Source organism: Neophocaena asiaeorientalis, unplaced genomic scaffold, assembly GCF_003031525.2.
Source record: "Neophocaena asiaeorientalis asiaeorientalis breed wild unplaced genomic scaffold, Neophocaena_asiaeorientalis_V1.1 scaffold106, whole genome shotgun sequence".
Taxonomy (NCBI): domain Eukaryota; kingdom Metazoa; phylum Chordata; class Mammalia; order Artiodactyla; family Phocoenidae; genus Neophocaena; species Neophocaena asiaeorientalis.
This window is the reverse complement of record NW_020172597.1, coordinates 3,412,923-3,429,996: the sequence shown is the minus strand read 5'-3', so window position 1 is coordinate 3,429,996 and position 17,074 is coordinate 3,412,923. Positions and strand designations below refer to the sequence as shown.

The window sequence follows — 17,074 nt, the reverse complement described above, 5'->3', positions numbered from 1 at the left end:
GGGACTACACCATAGTAAAAAGCTTCTACACAGCAAAGGAAACCATCAACAAAATGAAAAAGCAACCCACTGAATGGGAGAATATATTTGCTAATCATACATCTGATAAGAAGTTAACATCCAAAATACAGAAAGAATTTATACAACTCAACAGCAAAAACACAAACAATCCAATTTAAAAATGGGGAGAAGATCTGAATAGATATTTTTCCAAAGAAGTCATACAGATGGCCAACAGGTACATCAAAAGATGCTCAACATCACTAATCATCAGGGGAATGCAAACCCAAGCCACAATGAGATACTGCCTCAAAACTATTAGAATGGCTCTTATCAAAAAAGACAAGAAATAACATACACTGGCAAGGATGTGGAGAAAAGCGAACCCTTGTGCACTGTTGGTAGGAATGTAAATTGGTGTAGCCACTCTGGAAAACAGTATGGAGGTTCCCCAAAAACTTAAAAATGGAACTACCATACAATCCAGCAATTCTACTCCTGGGTACTTATCCAAAGAAAATGAAAACACTAACTTGAAAAGATATATGCACCTTCACTGCAGCTTTGTTTACAATAGCTAAGATATGGAAACAACTGAAGTATCCATCAAAGGATGAATGGATAAAGGAATTGTGGCACATATACATAATGGAATAGTATTCAGCCATTAAAAAGAATGAAATCCTACCATTTGCGACAGCATGGCTGGATCTCGAGGGCATTATGCTAAATGAAATAAGTCAGACAGAGAAAGACAAATACTGTACGATCCTTCTTATACATGGAATCTTTAAAAAAAAAGCTCATAGATAACAGAGAACAGATTGGTGGTTGCCATAGGTACATGTGGGGATAACATTTTTTAAAAAGACAATAATAATAAAGATAATAATAAACACATTACATGTTAATATAAATAACAATTTGACCAAAAATACATTTTCCAAAACAAATTAGTGAGAAGAGCAGCAAAAAGCAAATCAAAACCCAGAAAAACTTTCCATTTGAAACGGAAAATATCAAATATATACAAAAAAAGGCAGAATGGTATTATGAACTCCTATGTACCCATCACCCAGTTTCAACCATATCAACTCATAGCTAATCTTGTTTCATCTACACTCCACCCACTTCACCCCTCCCCTATTATTATGAAGCAAAGCCCACATTATCCTTTCCTCCAAAAACACGTCAATATGTATCTCTAAAAGGACTCTCTTTTTTTTAAACATAGCCACAACACCATTGTTACACCTGAAAAATGATTCTTTGGTAATATTTTTAATTAAGTAAAATTTTTTGAAAGGAACTTCTCTCGTGGCGCAGTGGTTAAGAATCCGCCTGCCAATGCAGGGGACACGGGTTTAACCCCTGGTCCGGTAAGATCCCACATGCCGCGGAGCAACTAAGCCCGTGCGTCAAAACTACTGAGCCTGCGCTCTAGAGCCCACAAGCCACAACTACTGAGCCCATGCGGCACAACTACTGAAGCCTGTGCACCTAGAGCCCGCGCTCTGCAACAAGAGAAGCCACCGCAATGAGAAGCCCGTGCACCGCAACGCAGAGTAGCCCTCACTTGCTGCAACTAGAGAAAGCCCGCGGGCAGCAACAAAGACCCAACGCAGCCAAAAATAAATAAATACATTCTTAAAAAAAATTTTTTTTAAAGAAAATTCCTTTCTTAAATGAAGCTCTAATTGTAACTTTAACTGCTACATTCCTCCAATAGTATCATCTGGTTAATTTTGCTTTCTTCTTGTAATACAAAGCCAATTTTAGTAAAACTACTTTCCTTATAATGAAAAGAGGAGAAATGGGAAAGGGATACTTATAACTGAAAAGGCTCAGCCCAGAAAATAATATACCAACTGATTTCTTTCTCATCATTCCTAGCCCCAGAGTTATCTGACTATTCACCTGAAATCTAAGGATTTGTGGCAAGGACACTGGTATAACAGCCAATTCTCCATCAACACAATCCACTAACAATTGGCAGTGGAGCCAAGACAGAGAAAAGAAAGGGATTTTCAACAATTTTCCTTGTTCCATTAAGCCAGGTTTTACGGCTATTGATGGCAGCTGGGAGTAGGGAGTCCTCCTGAGAGATGGAATGGACCAGCAAAGGCCTTTGTCTGACATCAAAGTACAACTGCTGTTAACTCGCTCCCGTCCGGCTCCAAATCTGAGTCTACTTATTCTGAAAACCATTTTTGTCCCCTGGCCCCTGTCATCTTGTTTCTCTTGTTAACTGTTTCCTGTCAAGAGAAGAATCAGCTCTACCAGGTGAACAGAAAATCAGACCACTTGTCTTCTATTACCTAAACCCAGCACTCAGCAAGCATCAGAATCAGTTCCCATTCCTCTCTATCCTGAAAAGAAACAAACCCACTGCCAAGTTTCTGTGCAGCCGGAGCCTGGCCCCACTCCCATCACCATGCCCTGGAGTGATCAACGGGAAGGACAAGGCGGCCTGAGTTATGCCAAGGACAGACACCACTCTGAAGCTCAAACTGTTTCTACGGAGGGTTACTACCCTGACATGTTAAAGACAAAACAAAACGAACACCAACAAACAAACAAACAATCAACCCTGTTGAGCGCCTGCTGCCCCTCTCCGTGAAGGAGCTGGTGTGTGACCAGCAGCGGCGGGCTCTTCTGACCCCCGTGTCCTCCCAGGGCTCTCACTCCAGTCAGATGCTCTCGCCTTGTGGTTCAATCCACATTTCACAGGAGGTCTGCAGTGTCAAAACACACTGCCCTGTCTCTCGAGCTGCCGCTGTCCCCAGGCCGTGTGAACAGCCTGCCAGGGAGGGGGCAGCTCCCTGAAGACAATGCCTTCAGAGACCAAAGAGGGTTTGAGGCCGCTGTGACCTTAAGGACTTTCATCCTGAAGGGATTTCACATTTATCTTGAGAAGTCACTTCTTATCTGTCATACAGAATGGTCAGTCAGTGGTCCCTGCATCACCTGATGGACACAGAGCCTCAGAGACGTGTCAGCCTTCTGAGCTGACTCTGGGCCACCTAGTTTTTCTGCCTGGGCCATCACTGAGTAGTCTGGTTGTGTCTCCTCTCAAGGGGTAGCTGGGACGGGATGTAGAGCCTGGCTGCCCAGAAAACGCCACACACCAGTATGATTCTCATACTGAACAGCCCGAGAATCACACTGCTGTTGATTCTGTTAAACTACAGATCACAGTCTACTCCCACCAACCTTCTCTTGGAGACTCCTCACAGAGTTGTCCAGAACCTTCCCGCTCCAGGGTGGAGATCCCACACCAAAAGCACCACAGTCACTTATGGGCCATTATCTAGAACTGATTTCCACTAGGAGTCCCTTCACATTTTATACTCCAAACTTTCTGAAAGTCTCACACCGAATTATGAGCACGTATCCTAAATCATCGTGATGCCTCCACAGCTTCAACTTTAACCCCAGGAATATCAAAGAAGCGGTCAGTTCAGCAGTTGGTTCTGCCACAATTACTCTCCATCTGTTCTGTACAAAGATAAAGGCTGACTTTGACATTCCCTCTTATCCGATGAATCTCAAATACACCCCACCCCCCAGCAGCCTCACTGCCTCCCTTCCCGCTTTAACACACACACACACACATACATGCACACACACACACATTTTTATATGGAAAAGCCCAAGGATGCCTCCTGTCCAACCGCATAACAAATATTTTTCAATGGCCATCTTTTCCTCCAACTGTTTGGAGTCTCCAAACTCTATAATAACAAAGGGCACTGAAATGGGCCTACCCATGGGGGAAATTCATCACCCAAAAGGTCATTTTAAGCACAGATCACCTTAAAATTTACGTCTCTCCTCAGCCTCATACTGTTGATGATTAGCAGGGCACCTGTAGGTGGGCCACAGTGTCTGCTCTGCAGACATCAGGGCAGCTGCCCACAGCCTAGCAAGGAAAATGCCACGCTCCATCTTCCACCTCTTGCCGCTCTGGGAGCCTAAGTTTTTATTTCTTCTGCTGCAGAGACTGACATGCCAATAAAAGTTCTTCAGTCACTGATGAATTATAACTTTAGTCTCCTACACAATCACACCCCTATGTGACAGACCAGAACCTGTGCCACCCAAGGTCTTGCTGAGTCTCCTTCCCTCTCAGTGTTCAGAGCTCTTGAATTCTCACTTGCTCCTTGACCCCTCACAGCACCCACCACCTAAAACTACCACCACCTCCACTTATGTCTGAATATATATCTCACAAACAAAAACATGTTAGAGCCAGAGACAAGTCCCATCAGAAAACAAACTGCTTCTAGCCTTGAACTTTCAAACTGCCCTAACTCCCTCTTTACCCCCTCCCCCCAGCTCTGGACTAATCTCCAGATAAATCCATGCCCCTCTCCTCTAATGCTGGAATTAGGAACCAAAGGAGGACTAGCCTCTCCACCTAAACACATATTGAATGGGTGTTGTCATTAGCAGTGTCCCCAAGGGGGGGAATTACATCACCTCCAATAAGAACATCATTCTCCAGTGGAGAAGAACAACCACACCGAAGTCAGGGCCTCACCCCTCACCCCTTCCACGCTCATCCTGGAATCAGCTAGGCCTCCCCATCACCTCCGTGCCATACCACAACCTCCTACAGCAGGGACACTAATAAACAGACCTGCTGAGAGTTAAGTATTACCCAGCACTGCACCTGGAGAAATAACCCCACCAGATAGCTCGAGCAATTATATAGCATGGTTACCCAGAGTCGGGGATCCCCCAGAGACAACAAGATAGTTTCAAGCATCAAGGGGCAGACCTGAAATAGATTTTGCTTGCCAAGCGCAGCAGTCGCTAACTACTAGTACTTGACTAGCAGGTAAAGTTTGAGGAGCAGCACCAAGCTCCTCACTGCTCGCCACATTCCACTTTCATAAGTTTGAGGCCAGTAATACAAACCGCTGTGTAACTACCCCTTGAACATGCCCACCTACCTCCTCCAGACCCCCTAAGGGGGTGGGGCTTGCCTCCAAAGAAAGGGTGCCATCCTCTTCTGAGAAGGACGTGGAGCTCTTTTCAGGCTCTGTATCTTTAGGCTGGACCCCTCGTAAGTGCAGCCCATCGCTGCCATAGCCAGAGGAGGAGGGCAAGATGCTCTCAGTCAGGCCACTGATGGATAAATCACTCTGAGAAGCAGGCAGTCTGGGAACCTGAGGGGGCACTCGACCCACGTGGGCAGGCTCTGTGCAGCTCTGGCCTCTCGGCTGGGCCGGGAGTGACGAAGGAGAACGCTCCACAATCCAGGCACCTGTCTGAGGGGCGCTTAAAATACCCTTGGTTCCTCCCCCTACACTCCATCCGTCGGAAAGATGGTCTTGATTCCTTGTGTCGGTGGGGCAGTCTGTCCTGGGGAAAGTGCTGCTCCCAAATCCAAGCTGAGTATCTCCTTTCTCCACCGCAGTCCCTCCATGCAAAGGCAGCAGCACAGCCCTGCTGCTGCAGGACGCTGTCCTCGGAAATTCCACCAGTTGGCTCACTGACTTCTCACAGCTCCTTTCTGCGGGGTTATCGAGCAGGTGAGCGATGACAGTCATCCCCTCTTCCAGGGAATCCCAGACCCCTCTGGCAACTGATGACTCATTCTCTAACAAAAGCTGAGCAGTCTGGATCTCCCCCTGGAATCTCTCCTTCACCTGCACGATCATCCCGTGATCTCCCACCCCTGAGTCGGGGGCCGAGTCCCCAGGCAGTAAAATGTCTGTGGGGGGTGGCTCTACCCCTCCCACTCCTTCCTCCTGTTGGAGACTCACTGTTAACTTCGTCAGGGTTTCCGTCTCTTCGATGACTCCAGTTCCTTGCAAGGGCTCTTCCTCACGAGAGACCTCTGGAGTAGGGGTTTTCTTCCCCCTCCACTTCCTTTTGAACCGAACCCTTTTCTTAGGAGATATGGGAGTCTTCTCAGGAACAGCTATTGAATCTTTCGGCTCCTTAACGCAGCCCAGCGAATTTCCCATTGCTTTCCTCTCCTAATCTCAGCAAAAACGCAGCTAAGCCAGTCCTGGGATCCCAGAGAAATCCCAACCTTGGCTTCATCGGATTAGATGCACATTTAAAAACATGCACTATGCCGGCGATCCCTCCAATTCTTCCTCCCTCCCCGCCTCTCTCTGTCTCTTCCAGCCGCTGCCGATTCAGACAGCCATCTTACAGGCTCAGAGCTGCAACAAGACAAATTCAAAGCATCTCACTGCAGTTCAGAAATCACTTGACCTAAAAGCAGACAGAAACCGGATTGGCTACAGCTTCCTCTCTCCAAATATGAGGTAATTGGAGCACTGCCTTCAGAAACACAAACAGAAAGCAAAAAGGAGCTAGAAACCAGGGGAGGGGAGGAATTAGGGAGGGCAGGAAGGAGGGAGGGAATGTAAGAGTAAATGGAAAAGGGAGGGGGAAAGAAAAGAGGCCCTGGGAGAAGGTAACGTGAAGGAAGGAGGAGGAGAAAGAGGGGAAAAGCAAGCCAGCGGCTGGTACCAACCAGGAAGGGAAGGGCCAAGAGGAACCAGGGCCGGGGACGATGGCCCCCAAACTGTGAAGTGAAACAGATTTCAATTGCTGCAGCAAGATGTCCAAAAGAAAATATCAAGCAGGATTAACATACTCTCGATTTTTTCAGGTCACAAACAATAAAATTATAACCAGAAGAGAGACCAGAGCGTAATCCTCATAGTTACAAAAAGAAACACAAGCTTTAAAGATCTAGTCTCCTGTAGCATTTATTTCCCTACTTTTGAGAGAGAAAGAGAGAGGGAGAGAGACATCTGTTAATTCTGCTGGCCAATGACACACGGAGGAAAAACCCGGAAATCGGCTTTGAGTACAGTATATGGATGCTCGGTAAAAAGGATACCACTTCCGTATACAACAGAGAAGCAGCGTTTCTGCTGAACAATACTTGACACGAATGTCCAACAGTAATTACTGCTGCTACTGACAGCTAACATGTTTTTAGCATTTGTCATGTGCCACGCCCCATGCTAAGCTATAGATTGTCTCACTTAATTCCCACAGTAACCAAATGAAGTCAGAACTATTATTTTACACTTTAAAGATAAAGAAACTGAGGTTCAAGAAAGTGGATTCCTTTGCTCAAGGCTACACAGAGTGGCAAAGCCAGAACATGAACCCCTGTTTAAGACTTTGAACTTCAAACCCTTGTTACACTGCCTTCTACCTGCAGCAGGGATGGAAGTCTGTACTCAGTTAAGTAAAAAAGGAAGATACTCCACTGTTTTGAATTGGCAACTAGACTCACATGGACCAAGGGCTGAAACAAAAAGATAACTCTTGCTCTTTGGGAGTAACAGAGGAAGTCAGTAAAATGAGGCCCAGATGGTTTTTACTCAAATTGCAGCAGGGCAGGAAGTCTGAATTAAAGGTCTAAAAAGTTGGTGGGACCTCCCTGGTGGTGCAGTGGATAAGACTCTGTGCTCCCAATGCAGGGGGCCCGGGTTTGATCCCTGGTCAGGGAATTAGATCCTATATGCATGCCGCAACTAAGAGTTCTCATGCCACAACTAAGACCTCGTGCAACCAAATAAATTAATTAAATAAATATTTTAAAAAATAATTACAGGAATTACTTTAAAGCTGATCTTTAAAAAAAAAAAAGTCTAAAACGTTGGATTCAAAAACCACCCTGTTGTACCAGTGGGATTTGCCCACCCCAGTGTTTTTAGCATAGCGTGTGACAGGTGAGATAACAGTACAATCCAGAGGGCTCCAAATGCAGTGGAAGGACAGAGCTTATATGTGTTTCCTCCTGGTCAAATCTATTTATTCTATACCGAAATGATCCAGACCACACTGCAGAGAGAAATAGTCAGCCTGGCTCTACGTAAGCCTACCTACCTCTCCTGGAGACCTGAAAAATGCCCGCCACCAAAGGAAAGCAATAAGAACCCCTAAGCAACAGCTCTTCCACAGCACTTCTGAGACCCTACTGATGCCCCATCTGCCTCACCATTGCAGGAGGTGTCCTTTCTCCCCTAAGCCTTTACAAAGGCTGACTGGGAAGCTGCAGCACCATCTGATGGCCATTGTACACCACAGCAAGAAACAAGACAAGGAGGTTAGCGTGAGAGAGAAACTCAGTCAGACTCCAGAAAAATCACTTAATCGGCAAAAAATCTGATGTTACAATATAATTCTCCAGGCAGGTACCAGGCCTCTACTCCTTCAACAAAGAGCGCTGGAACTATGGAACTTCTCAGATGTACACCCCAAGGCTCAAGCTTGAATTTTGCTCATGAAATACAAGCAAACTCAATTCCTGAAAACGATCAACTCAGGGGCAAGACAGACAGCCTCTGGATATGACTGCTGCTGCTGCAGTTTTCTCTGACAGACGGGCCTAACAGAGCTGAGCAGGTTACTTCTAGGAGCCTTTTCTTTCTTAAACTTCTGCATATGTTGGGCAAATCAGGCTTTCATTTCCTTCTGCTCCAGAGGAAAACTGGTCTAGGAAACGAGCAGAGTTCAGCAAGGTAGACCTAGGTTCAAATTCCCAGTTCTGTTAACTCAGTAGCTAAGTAACTACCCTGCTAAGTGATTCAGTCTCCTTACCTCTAAAACACGGATGCTACCCCTTACTTAATGGGGTTGTAGAGAGGGTTCATGAGATGGTGTCTTGAAAGTGCTCGGCTCCCTGCCTGGTCTATGTTAAGTCCCTTTTCTCCTCATTTACTACTGGAGCTAAGAGGTATGAGGCACTCCACCACCACCAGGGTCCTAATATACTCTTTTTCTTGATTAGGCTCTAAGGAAAGTAGTAGCTATGTTCTGACGTCCAAAGTTTAGGTGCTTGTTTTTCTCCATAGGGGCGCTGCTTCCCCTAGTTTACTGAGTAAGTTAACTCTGATCACAAGGACTTTTCCCTGGACCACCTTCTCATCTAGCCTGAACTCTCAACACATGGCCAGCTGCCTTCTGGGAGAGCAGATTTCTAGTGCCCACATATTTTTCATCTTTTATCCTTTGGCTTTTTCTAGTTAACTGTTTACTGCCCATAGGTCTCCCATAGAGACAGCGGGCATAAAAGACTCCAGAGCAAAAAAGCTTATTCATTCACTCTGCAAGCATGAATGATGCCTCATCTACATGCCAAGCACTACGTGTCATAAAGTACACACAAATGTAAACCCAACTAAGACCACTCTTGACCTAAACTCCCAGACTTCTTAAATTTCAGAGTGCTATACATACACTAGTATTTAATAAACATTTGAAAGTTGGAAAGCTAATTTTGTCAGATTCTGATTTTTAAAGAACTTATCTTCTAGAAAAATCATAAATCCTAACATGTACCTTGAAACAGGCCTGGACAAAACCAAGAGATAAGGAATCCTATTATTAGTATCTGGATGTATAACCTAAAAAAGTCAGTTGGTCTCTGTGTTTCAGTTTGCTCATCTGAACAATGGGCACAGGAAAACAGACACCACAGTCTATTTATCTGTTCTACCTACCCCACAGCTTCGAGGAGACCAATTTCATACAATATCCATTCATTTAACAAGTACTTATTGAGTGAAACAAATAACCACGTTACAAAGCAGTATGTGTCACACAACCCTGTAAGTCATACTGGCCTCAGAGTGACTGAAAAAACGAAAGGTACACTGGAAAAGAAAAACAAAAGCATATATAAAAGCAAATATAAAATATTAACATCTGTTTAATTTTGAAGGTGACTACACACATGAAGATCTGTTATATACTTTTCTGTACTTCTCTGGGTAATTAACAATTTCATAATTAAAAACTAAAATCGGGACTTCCCTGGTGGCACAGTGGTTAAGAATCCGCTTGCCAATGCAGGGGACTCGGGTTCGAGCCCTGCTCCGGGAAGATCCCACATGCCATGGAGCAACTAAGCCCGTGCACCACAACTACTGAGCCTGCGCTCTAGAGCCCGCAAGCCACAACTACTGAGCCTGCATGCCGCAACTACTGAAGCCCACGCACCTAGAGCCCGCGCTCCGCAACGAGAAGCCACCACAATGAGAAGCCCACACAGGGCAACAAAGAGTAGCCCCCACTCGCGGCAACTAGAGAAAACCCGTGCGCAGCAACGAAGACCCGACACAACCAAAAAATAAATAAATAAAATCCTTAAAAAAAAAAAAAAGAATACATTCTCCTGCAAACTAAAACCACAAGGAGATACCATTTCACACCCACTATGATGGCTATAATCTAAAAGACAGACAATTACAAGGATATGGAGAAACAGGAACTCTCACAATTGAGCTAGTGGGAATATAAAATGGTTCAGCCACTTTGGAAGACACTTTGGCAGTTTCTTGAAAAGTTATATATAAACCTACCCTATAACCCAGCAATTCCACCCATAGGTATATAGCCAAGAGAAATGAAAACATACATCCACACAAATATTCAAATCAACGTTATTTATAATAGCCCAAAAATGAAAACAACCCAAATGTCCATCAACTGCTGAATAAACAAAATATATGGTATATCCATACAACATAGATGAACCTCAAGAGTATTATGTTAAGTGAAAGAAGCTAGACACAAAAGAGCACATATTGTAAGATTCCATTTAAATGAAATGTCTGGAATAGGCAAATCTGTAGAAACAAAAAACATATTAGTGGTTGCCTAAGGCTGGGGATGGGAACAGAGAATAACTATAAATAGACAAGAAGGACCTTAGTGGGATGATAAAAATGTTCTAAAATTGGATTATGGTGATGGTTATACAACTCATAAAAATCACTGAATTACACAATGAAAATGCGTCAATTTTATGGTACATAAATTATACCTCAATAAAGTTGTTTTTAAAAAAGAATGTATTTTCTTAAACAAACAATAGAATGATAACCAAAAAATGTTTTAAAACAATAAGCTAACTATATGGAAAGGGAAGAAACAGGATGGAGGGGGCAGAGATGAAAGCTAGACTTCACTGAACACACCTTGTGTTCACTTTTTTAAATTTCCCTTTGGAACAATGTATATGGTCTATAAAATATAAAATAAAATTGAAAGGGAAAAGAACAATCCCTAAAAACTGAAGGAATATAAAAACAAATGAACTTAATTGTGTATTGAATTAATGGCTTAACAACACAGAGAGAAGTTACTTCAAATGACTATAAAACAAAATTATTTGTACGTCCTTAGGAGATAAACACTAAGGACAAAAAGAACTGCAAAGAAATCACAAATTTTTCAGTAATTGTGTTGTTAATAATAACAGTCACTGTTATTTTGATTCAAATATATTACATATATATGACTTTCTATATATGCTATTACATATATGATTTTATGTATGCGTGCATCCGTGTGCTTGTGTGTGTATGAAAAAGGGAAAAAGTAATGTGTTGCTTAGATAGCATCAAGATTTTCAGCATAAGAAAAAAAAAGGATACAAACATAAAGTCAAAGAAGTTGGATAAAACTCTGTAATTCTAAGTATGAATTAGAAACATCATTATAAATTCTTGATTTTTTTAAAAGAGAAAAATACAAGTGTTAGCTAGCTCTGTCCACAGAAAACGCCTAGAGACAGTGACCAACCCGGTAGCACTCAGACTGTTGTCAACAAAGAATTTCAGTTCCTTGGAGAAATTGCTAATCCCAGGCCTGAAACAGGAAATATACAAAAAATATCTGGAACAGCTCTTCACACAAGAAATAAAGCACATTATCAAGACTATGGGGATCATGACAAAGGACTCAGAGTCAACTTGATAAAAGTCATTGGCCAAAGATGGAGCTGAGTATTAGGAAAAATTACAGCTGTATTTGATTAGAACACATTTAAGTCTGTTAAGAATCCATGAGTCACACTGATACTAAAGGAAAATAAATATCAACAAAGAAACTTTCGTTGGTCTTTAGAGAAACTTAGAGGATCAACTAATTATTCTGAAAACTGGTAAAACAGAGGGAAAGATGAAAGCATTAATCTTTCTATCTTGCCTTTCCTATAGGAGCTATCTCTCAGGGTAATGGATAAAGTAAAATTCTACTTTACAAAAGAATTATAGAATTTTGAGTATCACAATTTTGCAGCTTCTAATGAAATAATGGAACTAGCAATGACAAACAGTAGCTGCTAAAGTTTTAGGTGAAGAGCTAACAGTGAGTGGATCTACAACGGATGGATCAGGCTGATAACACCTGAACTCACTAATCAAGCTTAACATCACGAACAGACGGACGACAGACATTATGTGCCTTCTGACGTGTAGCAATAAAAGTATACAACTCGGGACTTCCCTGGTGGTGCAATGGTTTAGAATCCGCCTGCCAATGCAGGGGACACAGGTTCAATCCCTGGTCCGGGAAGGTCCCACATGCCACAGAGCAACTAAGCCCGTGCGCCACAACTACTGAGCCTGAGCTCTAGAGCCTGTGAGCCACAACTACTGAGCCCGCTTACTGCAACTACTGAAGCCCGAGCTGTAGAGCCTGTGAGCCACAACTACTGAGCCCGCTTACTGCAACTACTGAAGCCCATGCGCCTAGAGCCCATGCTCCACAACAGGAGAAGCCACGGTAATAAGAAGCCCACACACCGCAACAAAGAGTAGCCCCTGCTCACTGCAACTAGAGAAAGACCAAGTGCAGCAATGAAGACCCAACACAGCCAAAAAAAAAAAAAACAGTATACAACTCAACATCACCATCCTTGCCCGTCCCCATCCCCCCCCACAAAAAAAGGAAACTGAGTATGATCCAGCCTCAGGTCTAAAACACCAGTTTACAGGCAATACAAGAGAGGGATGGAGGATGCTGTTAGAAAACATCCCACAGATGCCACCAGCATCTTTACATAAATTGCATAGGACAAAAGACCTGATTTATTCAACAAACCAAAAGAGGAGAAAAAGAGGAGGGGAAAATTTAATACATGTGTGGACTCTGTTTGGATTCTGATTCAAACAAGCCATGTTTTAAATGAGATAACTGGGGAAATCTGAACAATGCTCAGATATTCAATGGTTTTAAGAAATTACTGATTTTTACAGTGTTATAACACTGTGGTTTGCTTAAATGAAGAGTCTTTAAGAGATACACACTGAAATATTTACAGATGAAATTATATGATGTCTGGGACTCCTTTCAAAATAATCTCCTGGGGGTTTGAGGAGTGGATCAGGATATAGACAAAATAACACTGGCCATGAGTACGTAACTGTAGGGCTAGGTGATGGGTACATGGTGGTTCTATACTATTTTCTCTGCTTTTATATATGTTTGAAATTTTTCATAACAAATTTTTAAAGAGAGAGTGAGAGAACATTTTCCTGATGCAGTGTTCAGTTAAGGAACATTACCACCATCTCCTCTGTCCCAGGAAAATTTTAATTAGCCAGTTCAATTTTCATTCCTTGACCCCTGAATTTCCCTTTTGTTGAATTTAGTTGCAGTCAGGAGAAACAAAGACCCAGTGGACAGCTTCCTCTTACCTCACACCTATGAGGAATAACATTGGTCTCTCAAAGTGAAGGCAGGTCTGTGGTGAAATACAAACAACCAACAAAGTTTCTCTAAAAAACCCCTCTGTTCATAAGGGTGCCAAGAGGGTAACTCTATGAAAGCTCAGCAAAGTTCTTGTTCCCACCCTGCCAAGGCACACTGCCAAGTTCATGTTCGTGGTTATCCCTATATCCGAAGCATGCCTGAGGACATCCTGTGGTTCCACAAAAACACACGTTACCTCTACACTTTCCTAAGCCTACTTATGCTGCAGATTGCCAGCACTGGTTCCAAATCAGAGCGCCAAGAAATAAACCCTGAGCTCTCAGAATTTCCCAGATTCTCAGGAATTCTGGGACACCTGCTGTTCTGCCTTCACCCAGCAGGTGGCGCTGACTCCCCAACTGGGACATCACAGCAGCCACAGCCCTGGGAGTCACTGCCTTGAGATATTTATATTAGCCTTCTTTTCCCACCTGCTCAAGAAATGCTCCCCGGGGACTTTCCTGGTGGCACAGTGGTAAAGAATCTGTCTGCCAATGCAGGGGACACGGGTTCGAGCCCCGGTCTGGGAAGATCCCACATGCAGCGGAGCAGCTGGGCCCGTGAGCCATGGCCGCTGAGCCTGCACATCCGGAGCCTGTGCTCCGCAACGGGAGAGGCCACAACAGTGAGAGGCCCGCGTACTGCAAAAAAAAAAAGTTTGTAGTAAAGAAAAAAAAGATCCCACATGCCACAGGGCAACTAAAAGCCCACGCCACAACTACTGAGCCCGCACCCACGCGCCACAACTACTGAAGTCCATGCTTAGAGCCCGTGCTCCACAAGAGAAGCCACCGCAATGAGAAGCCCACACACCACAACCAAGAGTAGCAAGAGTAGCCCCGCTTGCCACAACTAGAGAAAGCCTGCGTGCAGCAACGAAGACCTAATGCAGCCAAAAATAAATAAATAAATTAAAAAAAAAAAAGTGCTCCCTGTAATCGATCAGCCTTGTATACAGCTGTTGGGTACAGGAGAACTGTCTGAGAAATAGTTTTGTTTAGTTGAGCTAATGTGATTCAAGATAGTCTACTTATAAAAATAGGGCTGTGGTTTTCCAATAGCAATCCAGACTTGAAAAGGATTTATCTTCTTAGGGGGGACCAACAGGAAGGCTGTGTGACCATGTGAACACTACGAACATGCCACTGTTCTTGGGTGTGATGGATGCTACAAGGTTGTGATTATAAACACATATACAAACCCAGAGACCAAGGTTCTTGCTATGAACTGAATGTTTGTGTCCCCTCGACATTCATATATTGAAGCCCTAACCCTGATATGATGGTATCTGGAGGTGGGGCCTTTGGCAGGTAATTAGGTTTAGATGAGGTCATGAGAGTGGAGCCCTCATAATGGGATTGATGTCCTTATAAAAAGATGAAGGAACACAAGATCTCTTTCTCTGCATGCATGCCCCAAGGAAAGGCCATGCAAGGGCGTAACTAGGAAAAGGGCCCTCACCAAGGAGCCAACCATGCTAGCACTCTGATCTTAGACTTCCAGCCTCCAGAACTGTGAGAAATGAATGTTTGTTGTTTAAGCCACCCAGCCTATGGTGTTTCATTATAACAGCCCAAAATAACTAAGACAGTGCTACAATTAACTAGGCTTGTTTAAGATCATTAGAGATGAAGAAAAGTCTACAACAAAGAAGGATTATAAGGCTTCGCTCCACCCTTCTAGAGCATCAAATCCAACATCTCTCCCCACCCCTCACATTCTGAGTCCCTGAAGAGACAGTTTTGACTCAGCTGAGCAGACTTTTAATAACCAGACTGCCAATGAAAGGGCCAAAGCACAAACAAGTGAAAAATCCCATTTCATCATGCAAATGATGAGGAAGTTCTGGGTTTACACTGCAAGAGCTTTGCCTCCAGGCCACCCTAATCTTCCTTTCCAACTCCCACTCTCACCCTCATTCACTGCCAAATATGGAGAAGCAAGCCTCAGTGTGCCCTTGGAAGGCAGAGCAACCTCTAACTCTTTCTAGGCCATGTCCAAACCAAGCAACCAGGACCCCAAACTTCATAGACCCTACCTGGAAGTGCAAAATAATGGTCCAGATCAGGCCCAGGGTCAGCTTGGGGTTGCCGTCTGTGATGTCATCGTTGCGAATATTCACTAGTTTCACCTGAAAAAGAAACAAAAGCTGGTCTCAGAGCTCTGTGACTTTTTGGTTTTGATTTCATTTTTATTATTTATATGCAGTTAAATTGGTTTTTTTGCAGTTAAATTGGTTCTGAGTTTTCACACATGTACAGATTTGTGTAACTACCACCACAATCAGGATAACAGAACAGGTACGTCAACCCGAAAAGGTGATCTCAAGCTGCCCCTTTGTAGTCAAACCCTGCCCCCAGCCCTAAATCCTGGCAACCACTGATCTGTTCCCAATTTTGCTTTTTCCAGAATGTCATATAAAGGGAATCACACAGTATGTAATCTTTTGATAATAGCTTTTTCTCACTCAGCATAATGTTCCTGAGACCCCCATCCAAGTTGCTCCATGTAACAACAGTCTGCTCCTTTTCGTGTGGAGTGTTCCACTATCCCGCTATACTACACTGTGATTATCCACTCATCTGTTGAAGGACATTTGCGCTGTTTCCAGTTTGGGACAACTATGAATAAAGCTCCTATATTCATGTACAGTTTTTTGTGCGAGCACATGTTTTCATTTCTCTAGGGTAAATTCCTAGGAGTGGGATTGCTGGGTCATATGGTGTATGTTCAGCTTCATAAGAAACTGCCCAACTGGGCTGGCCAAAAGGTTCGTTCGTTTTCTTCCGTCAGATGGCTCTAGTAGCACTTAGTTGTCTTTAACTTCATTCAAAACAATTTTGTTAGGTTGTATGTGACAGCTGTCCTATCAGTGTGCATTTAAAAAAAGACATCAAAATTGGTGAACTTTTGTGTAACCATTTTAATGTTGAAGAAAAAAAGCAACATTTTGGCGAATAATGCTCTATTATTTCAAGAAAGGTAAAAATGCAACTGAAACGCAAAAACAAATTTGTGCAGCGTATGGAGAAGGCGCTGTGACTGATGGAACGCGACGAAAGTGGTTTGCGAAGTTCTGTGCTGGAGATTTCTCGCTGGATGATGCTCCACCGTCAGGTATACCAGTTGAAGTTGACAGCGATCACATAGAGACATTAATTGAGAACAATCAACGTTATACCACGCGGGAGATAGCTGACATACTCAAAATATCCAAATCAAGCATTGAAAATCATTTGCACCAGCTTGGTTATGTTCATCGCTTTGATGCTTGGGTTCCACATAAGTTAAGTGAAAAAAACCTTGACCATATTTCCGCCTGTGATTCTCTACTGAAATGTAATGAAAACGTTCCATTTTTAAAATAAATTGTGATGGGCAATGAAAAGTGGATACTGTACAATAATGCGGAACAGAGGCGATTGTGGGGCAAGCGAAATGAACCACCACCAACCACACCAAAGGCCGGTCTTTATCCAAAGAAGGTGATGTTGTGTACATGGTGGGATTGGAAGGGAGTCCTCTATTATGAGCTCCTTTTGGAAAA

General features: G+C 43.5%; 1 protein-coding gene across 14 annotated transcripts in view; it reads right to left on the bottom strand.

The window, feature by feature from the left end:
* The window catches only part of MACF1 (microtubule actin crosslinking factor 1), a 282,110-nt gene that overhangs the window by 184,021 nt on the left and 81,015 nt on the right, over nt 1-17,074 (bottom strand). For all 14 annotated transcript variants that reach the window (XM_024738722.1, XM_024738718.1, XM_024738727.1 and 11 more), the window contains exon 5: nt 15,566-15,658. In XM_024738722.1, coding sequence (XP_024594490.1) covers nt 15,566-15,658 — 93 coding nt within the window. The remainder of the gene's footprint in view (nt 1-15,565; nt 15,659-17,074) is intronic.